The sequence below is a fragment of the Lathyrus oleraceus genome, chromosome 2 (genome assembly GCF_024323335.1).
Source record: "Lathyrus oleraceus cultivar Zhongwan6 chromosome 2, CAAS_Psat_ZW6_1.0, whole genome shotgun sequence".
Taxonomy (NCBI): Eukaryota; Viridiplantae; Streptophyta; class Magnoliopsida; order Fabales; family Fabaceae; genus Lathyrus; species Lathyrus oleraceus.
Genome location: NC_066580.1, coordinates 444,794,761 through 444,803,957, shown reverse-complemented (window position 1 = coordinate 444,803,957; position 9,197 = coordinate 444,794,761). Strand labels below are relative to the sequence as shown.

Here is a 9,197-nt window from a genome sequence, read left to right as displayed (position 1 = left end):
ATTTAATATTCATACATTTTTTACTTGTATTTGACAATGTGTTTTGGTGCATCCAAATTTCAAAATCTAAATTTTTGAAGATATTTCAAAAAAATTGACAACATAAGTGAGCAAGGCATTTGGTGTAATGAACAAAACCCTTAAAATAATTACTTCTAAATTTAAGGACCCAATTACTCTCTTTGTTTTCTTCTTACATCTTCTTTTCAACTAATAAACAAGAAAATATTTTTCTCATGGTCTTCTTTTACAATTTTAAAAAAATATATAACATTTTATTTTTAAATTGAAAATGTGAAAAAGGTTATTATTATTTTAAAAATACATTCTTAGTTCACGACATAAATGTTTTATCTTGTTAACAATTTGAAATAAACATCAATTTGAGAGTATAAAAACTGAAAATATTTTCATAAAGTAACCTATATCACCTAGGAGAGCTTCTGAAAATACGATAGAAGCAGCTTATAAACACCTCAAATTATTTTATAAGCCTTTTCTTAACACTTACATGTGTATCTATCCCACAAGATAATCTGAAATAAGCTGATCCAATTATTACCGAATGTTATCATTCAATAAACTATCTTACCGAATGTTATCACAAGATAGTTTATTACCTACGAACTTCGGTAATAAATTAATACGATTGTTCAAAGGCCGCGTTAAATCTTCCATGTGCTCCATCAAAGCAATCCTGCCCTAGGCTATTTGGTTTTAGTGTTACATTGCAGGTAGAGTGTATAGTTTGATGACGACTCGAACCATTTTTGCAGGCGAATGCATAATCTCACTTTCTTGAGTAGTAAGTAGCATCCTTTTTCCCATAAACTGCGATTTTGTCATCAATGCAAGGGGATAATGCAATTTACGATGAGTATATCCAAAACTTGCGACTGCAAACTGTTTATGCGGCAAGGTTTTACTTTTACATGCTGCATGCAACAGCTTCTTTTTCCAGATTAATATAAAACGAACTCAGTTTAGTAATAGCAAGTGCATTGCCAAAGAGCGATGCCCTTGAAGATCTTGTTATCCGGACTTCAACGTAATCACCAACTACAGGATTTCTCTTTGTATTAACATCTTCCCTATCTAAGATTGGCAGATTGACAAATAATACCCGATGGCCCTTGTCACTTTTGCCAATAAGTTCAGTATCTGGAGCTCTTTTATTGGGTCCTTCAACTAATACAAGCTGTGTAGTTCCAACCTGCTCGTCGTAACACTTTCCTGTGCTCTCACGGAAAGTCTCAATAAGTTCAGTTAGCCTCCTCTGCTTAGTTTCCTCAGGAACATCATCGACATAGTTTCTGTGGGCATGAGTTTTCTCCCTCATGCTATAAGCAAACATGTATGCCATATCATAACCAACTTCTTTTACAAGACTCAATGTGTCAGAATGATCCTCTTCTGTTTCTCCACAAAATCCTGGCAGAATTGCAATTTGCAAATATTAAAAGACTGCAATCAAAAGCTAACTGCTTATACAGCAAAATACCGTGGGAAATAAAAAACAAGGATTGAAAATATAACTAAATTACCAATGATCTTATATACTTTAAGTACTTCTGACAAAAATAAGCATACTGGTTCATATGTCATTGGTATATTGTTAGACCTCTCATTAGTATGGTAATAACTATAGTAATATATTACATGCTGCGGTTATTTTATGAATTAGGCAGCAGTTATGCGATTAGACAGTTACCGAGTGAAAACTGAAGGAAAAATCAGAAGACAATTAATTGGGACTGAATACTGATTTGGAGAGACCAAGACTCTTGAATTTCTTGGATAGGAATCCTTTATTCTTATTTATGCAAAAACTGTGAGTATTGTGTGTCTGTATATTGTAAAACAAATTCCTCTGTTTTGAGAATCATTTTTCAGAGGGTACAGTAATAAATTCTGTGTTTATTCATTTATTTTCTGAACCATAGATACCAGTTTCTTTCATATATCAATATCAGTATGCTACTCCTCAACAATACTAAGGTGAGATTTGTTTATAAAGATTTGTTAACCCCTCCCCAAACCTCTCTTTAAACCACAAAAGGACCTTTATGATTATGTTGTGGAAAATTACTGAAAAAGATGTTCGCAAATTCAGGATTGCAAAAATTTACACCTGAAAATGCAAACCTGAAGATGCAAGCCAGATGGTCATTGAAAAAGTGTAAACAACCAAGATATTTGCTACTAGGTAAAGTTGACTATATGGATCAGTCAAAATCATAATGTGCTATCATGCATTAGGCCTAAAGATAGACCACTTACCTCTAAACTTCTTAAAATTTGGGTTGGGCCTAACACAACCTTACAAAATGACTTGTAAGATGTGGACAGCTCCCACTTATAAACACGTTTTCAGATTATATCACCTCCAATGTGATAGTCTTAACACACAGCCCCCTGCCTCATGCTGAGGGTTTAAACATTTGGAGTAAATTTTGTAACATGTGGACAGCTCCCACTTCTAAACACATTTTCAGATTACACCACCTCCAATGTGAGTCTTAACACACAGCCCCTCGCCTCATGCTGAGGGCAGAACATTTGGAGAGTAAACTTTCAGGACACAGATGAGTGAGAAAGCATAACTTTTTCTTAAGGAGAAAGGGGTTTTTCAGGACACAGATGAGTGAGAAAGGGGATTTTCAGTATGGAGGACAAATTTGATTCCTCGAGATAATAAATGCACCTCTTCTCTAGCACAACCAATTGCATTCCTTCTTAAAGCCTTGTTTTGAAATTCACAATAATCACTGTAAAAAATCTTGGTGCATGATAAATCTATGGTAAGCCTTTGTATGAGAAATGGGGGTTATCTGTGAGGTGGACACAAAATTGCACCGCCACCCCTCGCTGCCAAACAAGGTCGGCAGAGAAAGTACGGACTCTGACACATGATTGAGAAATCACGGTGCATAATAAATCCTACGCAAGTCTTTCTATAAAAACAAGGATGGTGGAGAATTTTGGGACATGAAGGACATTTGTTAAGGTCATGGAAGGATTAATTTGAATATCTCCAAATCCAACAGTGGGAGCCAGTGGAGAAGTGGTTAAATAAAACAATGTGTCATATGTATGTGGCACCGGAATATAAAATCTATAAAAAGGGTAGAAAGGGTTTTTGAGACGTTAAATCCAAATAAAAAACGGTTGAAATTGGTGCATATTTCTATAATTTTTAGTAAAAAATAAAAACTACTATAATCTATAGTCTGTAAAGTTGCTACATATTTCTAGATTGTTCTAATAATGACTAGACTAAGTTGAAACCTAGATGCTTCTACAACAATGGACTAAGTTGAAACCTAGAAGCTTCTACAACAATGTAATGTAGAAAAGTCAAACAGAAGCCTAGTTTATTCTATTTCTAGAAACATCTTCAATAACATTGAGGCCTTCATCATACTATATCTCTCCTCCTACAATAAATTTAGACTTAATACATGTTTTAGCCTCTTAACTTAATTAAATGTTCCGCTTTAGTCCATTAATTAAAAAAATTTACAAATTAGTCTTTTAACTTCACTTATGTTATCCTATTTGGTCCATTCCATTAATTTCTTGTAAAAAAACGTTAAGTTATGATGACGTGGTGTGACAGTAAGGTCATTGGTACAAATTTGAGTCAGCATATGTAGTTAAAAATTTAAACTGCAGGATTCCTCCGAAAACAAAACCCCGGCAGGTTAAACAGTATATCAGTTATTAACTACATATGTTGACTCAGATTTGTACCAATGGTCTTGCTATTACACCACAACACTAGAATTTAACGTTTTTTTATTAGAAATTGACGGAATAGACCAAATAAGATAACGGAAATGAAGTTAAAGGACTAACTTGTAACGTTTTTTAGTTAAGGGACTAAAGCGGAACATTAAATTAAATTAAGGGACTTGACAACTAATTATACCATAAATTTATTACTAATGTGTTGCCTCGTGTTACTAGACATTCCACGACAAGTTCCTATACTATATTTTCTAGTAGTGGTATCAGAGTGGGTTCTGCCATATACCGGTTGTAGCAAAATATTTCCTCTTCTCACACTATTTTTTTAATTATCTATTTTACATTAAGACTTCTTTTATTCTACTAAACTAGAAAACGAGGTCTTTGTTTGACTCAAAAGTTCAAACTTTATTTGAGTTCAAAGTTCAAAATCAAAATTTAAAAAGGAGTTCGAGTAGTTCGAGTAGCCTAACGGCCCAACCATCATAAGTTCAAATTCAACTAATGTCGCAAACTCTCCAAGGCTCAAGTTTAGACAGAGCACACAAACTCAGATGATACATAAAAAATGGATACTTGTGCATCTGAGGTTCAACTTGGGTACAAGATCTGGAACAAAAATGCAACTACTAGAGCAAGAAGCAATCATTGCCAAAAGTCTTCAACAATACTTATAAGGAGACTCACAAGAAACTAAGGAGCAAGAGTGGTCTCTAAGAGAAGTCTTCATACAAACCGACAAGGAGACAAATAACACTACCGTGATAGGCGGTGTGATAGAACTATCATAAAGGTGGATGTAGTATTTTCAAGTTCAATTACTATACTAACTGGCATCAATCCAGGAGAAGATAATTTCACAATCCCATGTTTGTTCAACTACGAATTATGCTAGGAATTTCCAAAATATACATCAAAGAGAAGTGCTGAAATTGATGCATATTTCTAGAATATTCTAGTAAAAATAATGATAATGTATTACAGAAAACTAAAACTCTAGTCTATAAAGTTGCTATATATTTCTAGATTGTTCTAATAGTGCCTAGATTAAGTTGTAACCTAGAAACTTCTCTAACAAAGTAATAAGTAAAATTCAAACAAAGGCCTAGATATTCTTTCTACTAGAAACATCTTCGAGCCCTATAAATAGGTTCGCATGAGTGCAATTGTATTCAAGCCTTTGACAGTTAATGACTATAGCATTGAAGGCTTCCCCGTGCTATATCTCTCCTTCTACAATAAGTTAATTATAAATGTGTTGACTCTTGTCTACTAAATGTTTCACTACTAGTTTACATATTATATTATCTAATAGAAACATACTTGAATATCTACAGTACAAGTACCTAATGGATTTTATAGGCTGTTGAGAAAAACTTTCATCCTTTCTACCTCCTCACCCTTTGATATTGGGGAAAATACAACCAGACAAATGGATGAGCAAACAACTCCAAGAATGAATCTATGGATGCCTCAAAAGAGGGGTAGAACAAAGAAATCAACTCCTAGACAAGGTTCAATGAAGGCCAACGATCCAAATGAGGAGTATAAACAACTGTGGCCAGCACTGGTCAAAGTTAGCCAACGGTGGTCAACTCCGATCAATGGTGGTTAATGGTGAAAAGCCTTGACAGTAGAGGATACCGAATCAAATTCAAACGAAGTCTATGAGCTGTTTAGCACCCAGTATCATTCTTGCTTAATTTATATACATGGAAATTACAATGACAATAAATGGCAGATGCAATATACAACCGAGAAATCAAGTTAGTACTACTTCCTAAGATACATTTAACTTGTTTTACTTGCTATACGATGGATCTAAACTAATTGCGGAGTAGAACATAAAAAGGTGTACGCAAGTGGAGCATTTATGAGGTTTTATTTCCAAAACATTTAACACTCTCATATTAAGAGGGAAAATGAAATTCACATGTTTAATTTGGTTGAAGCAGATGGGAAGAGCGGAAAAATAACCTTTGCTCTCCCTCCCCTTGATTGGTTTATATGGAGAAAGGACAACAAAAAAAATAATTTAATATATTACCCTTATAGAAGGTGGAGTAAAAGGAAGCTACAACACCACAATTGATATGTATTAAATTGACTAGAAGAAGTTATAGAATTGAGATTTGCATGACATAGAAATAGAGTCAGAGAGGCTAAGCAGCTTTAGTAACATAGTTGTTAGGAATAACAAGTATATTTACAGTTTTGATATTTATTTTAAAAACAATTCTAAGGACAGTTTTGTCGGCATAATTCACAAATTGTAAGTCATTTTCTCTCCTCTTCAAATTACCACTATTATGGAGAGGAGTGGTGGGAAGAGATTTTCACATCCTCATTCTCCCTCCCTACCCTCTCTACCCGCCAACCAAACTCTCATCAGGTGAAACTTAAAATTAAGGTGCTCCAATTGTAGAAAGTCAAATTAATGAGTATTGATGAAACGAAATAAATAAAGCAAGGAGAAAGATACTTAAAAAACATACCACAAATGAAATCACTACTCAGGGCCACATCTGGAATAATATTTCGAATTTTTTCAACAAGACTCAAGTAAGCCTCTCGAGTATATCCACGCCTCATTCTCTCAATCATTATGGTACTTCCTGATTGTGCAGGTAAATGTATCAATTTGCATATATTATGTCTTTCACGCATAAGATAAAGCAGTTCATCTGGAAAATCTTTAGGGTGTGGAGACGTGAATCTGAATCGCATTTCAGGAAATTCCGACGAGAGTCTATCCAACAGATCAGCAAACCTTAAGCCTGTGGTTCTGACCTTCGATATGCTGGAAAATCCTTCACTAAGTTTCCAATTGGACCCTGATTCAGCCTCTTTTTCAACCACAGATGCATCATTGTAGCTGTTCACATTCTGCCCAAGAAGCGTTACTTCTTTCACACCCTCTTTCCAAAGCTCTGCCACCTCTCTCACAATGGAATCCACAGGGCGTGACCGCTCTCTGCCTCTAGTAAAAGGTACAATACAAAACGAACACATATTGTTGCAACCCCTCATAATCGAAACAAAAGCACTAATTGAATTCTTAGAAACCCTAACCGGATTAATATCAGCATAAGTCTCCTCAAGCGAAAGAAGAGTGTTAATCCCTTTCTGACCATACTCAACCTCCTCCAATAACCTCGGCAAATCCCTATAAGCATCCGGCCCGCATACAACATCAACCATTTTATCCGCATCAAGTATCTTTTCCTTTAACCTCTCCGCCATACATCCCAAAACAACCACCTTCGGAGGACGCAGAGATTGTGACCTTCCCTTAGCAACATTGGCCTTCCAATTCCTCTTAAGAAACCAAAAGTAATTAAGCCTCTGCCACACTTTGAGTTCTGCATTTTCTCTTATAGCACAAGTGTTGATGAATATTATCTCTGCATTCTCCGGAACAGCCACAATTTCATTATATCCAGCATTTTGCATTATAGATAAAACAATCTCCATATCATTAACATTCATTTGACATCCATAGGTCTCATGATAGATTCGACCAGTTGAAGAAACTTCAGTATCCGCCACAACACTATATCCACACAAACAATTGAGTAAATACATTTCAAATTTTCATTCCTAATAAACCCTAACTAAAATTTTAACTAAAGTGTGATGAATAACTGAAAACCAAAAGGGGAAAAAGAAATCACATACTGTGGTTGAAGTTGGGAAGCGGTGAGAGAAGCTCGAGCGATGAATTGACGGAGGGAAGGTTCTTCCGATTTGTTGGAAACGGAGAAGGTTCTAGAAGCAGCGATGAGACGAAGAGGACGTGGAGATGAAGATGAGTGTGGTTTGTATTTGTGTTTGAAGAATGTGAGAGTAGTGAAAGAAGATGGAGAATGAAGCTTTAAGCGTTGAGCAGTGTGAGGTTGGTTGATGATAGAGGATAAAGCTGAAGCCATCATCTTGTTGATTCTGTGAATGAATTGAACTGAAACAAACTCACATCATCGCAACAGCGACGATGAGACTGTTATCGGGCTGGATAGGGTCCGTGCGGTGACAATAACATTACAACACATCATTTATTTATTTTACAACGATTTAAAATATTAATCTTTGATATTATATAGTATTAGTTATATAAAAGCTTAAATCCATTTTTTTTATAGTTGAGTTTGAGAATTTTAAATAATTGATCTCAATTATAAAATTAGTTATTCAGATCCTTTCATTTTGAAGGTCTTTCAATTTTTGTGGTTCTCTCCACTTTTGTCTACTTTGCAATGATGATTAGGATAAAATAAATTATTTTTAATTATTTGTCATTAATGAATATGATATTTTAATATTTAATAATATTTTTAATATTTTTAATATTTTTTTTAGAGAAAATTAACAATTTAAATTATTATTTATTTAATTAAAATTTTAGAAAAATATTTTGGACCTAAAACCTATTTCGTTGCAAATATGTTTTATTCTCAAAGACTCATTTCCATCTCAACTCACTTATGCAATACCTTTTATATGTTTAAGCTTTATAAATTCTTCTATGTTTCTAAGAAAAACGATGTGGAACTCTGAAAAAGACAGAAGGTCCTTCTCTTGTTTCAACACTCGTCAACAACTGAAGACATGGATGAACATGTGAATCAACCTATACCACCACAGATGAACAACAATAGTCCATAAAGAGTATATCATCAATCGACATGGACCAAAACAAAAGAAAATGGAGTTGAAAATAAATGTCTTGAAACTCGTATATCAAAATTCATACATTGGAATGGATCATAAGGATCCAGTAAGTCACCTAGTCAAATTTTATGAAATCAGAGGTACATTAGGAGCATTAGATGGTGAAAAGCAACCAATGTTCATGAGGATCTTTTCACACTCTTTAATAGGAAAGGACATGGATTGGTGCTTGCACAAACTCTTAGCAATAGTGATAAATTGGAGTGTATAGGATGACAATTCATTTCCAGGTTTTATCCTCAGAGAAAAATTAGTGATGCCAAGACTTCCTTTGATGTTTATTCTCAAGGAAAAGCTGAGAACCTCTAAGAAGCATGTGACACATTCAAGTCAGAAAGTTTACAAACCATGTATTTTATGAGACAATGTAAATTCATATTTTTAGGAATGAGGTGTAACAACAAAACAACCTTTTCTCTTTATGCCACAATAGGAGGATCATCACGGGTATGTTGTGGGATTAGTTGATGTAGATGGGAAACATTTTCATGGTTCCTAAATTTAATAGTCTCCGGCTAAAATTTGAATTCCTACTATTAGGTTGAAGGTGTGTCATTCAACATAAGACATGTTGTTCACATGCATGGTGTTTCCATAATGTGATATTAGCACTGTTTTCAGTTTTTCGTACATTGGATGCAATAAATTATTCTGACATTGCTACTACCCATGTGGATCGTTGTGTTCTTAATTTTGAAATGGAGCCAACAAATTCATTT

The 9,197-nt window shown here is 34.5% G+C and overlaps 1 protein-coding gene across 1 annotated transcript; it reads right to left on the bottom strand.

Annotated features, from left to right (window-relative positions):
* Nucleotides 1–465: 465 nt before the first annotated feature.
* Nucleotides 466–7,810, bottom strand: LOC127120191 (CDK5RAP1-like protein). Its single transcript, XM_051050598.1, has 3 exons — nt 7,429–7,810; nt 6,246–7,303; nt 466–1,431 (listed from the first exon to the last, which is right to left on the bottom strand). Exons 1-3 carry the CDS (start codon nt 7,680–7,682, stop codon nt 929–931), a joined length of 1,815 nt encoding a protein of 604 aa, XP_050906555.1. The 5' UTR covers nt 7,683–7,810; the 3' UTR covers nt 466–928.
* Nucleotides 7,811–9,197: the final 1,387 nt, after the last annotated feature.

Bases quoted from the DNA above. Each gene is read 5' to 3' on its own strand.
- LOC127120191 (XM_051050598.1), bottom strand. From the start codon at position 7,682: ATGATGGCTTCAGCTTTATCCTCTATCATCAACCAACCTCACACTGCT. The intron at 7,304-7,428 runs GTATGTGATTTC...GTGTGGATATAG, and splicing joins GCTTCCCAACTTCAACCACA to TGTTGTGGCGGATACTGAAG. The intron at 1,432-6,245 runs GTATGTTTTTTA...CAATTCTGCCAG, and splicing joins GAGTAGTGATTTCATTTGTG to GATTTTGTGGAGAAACAGAA.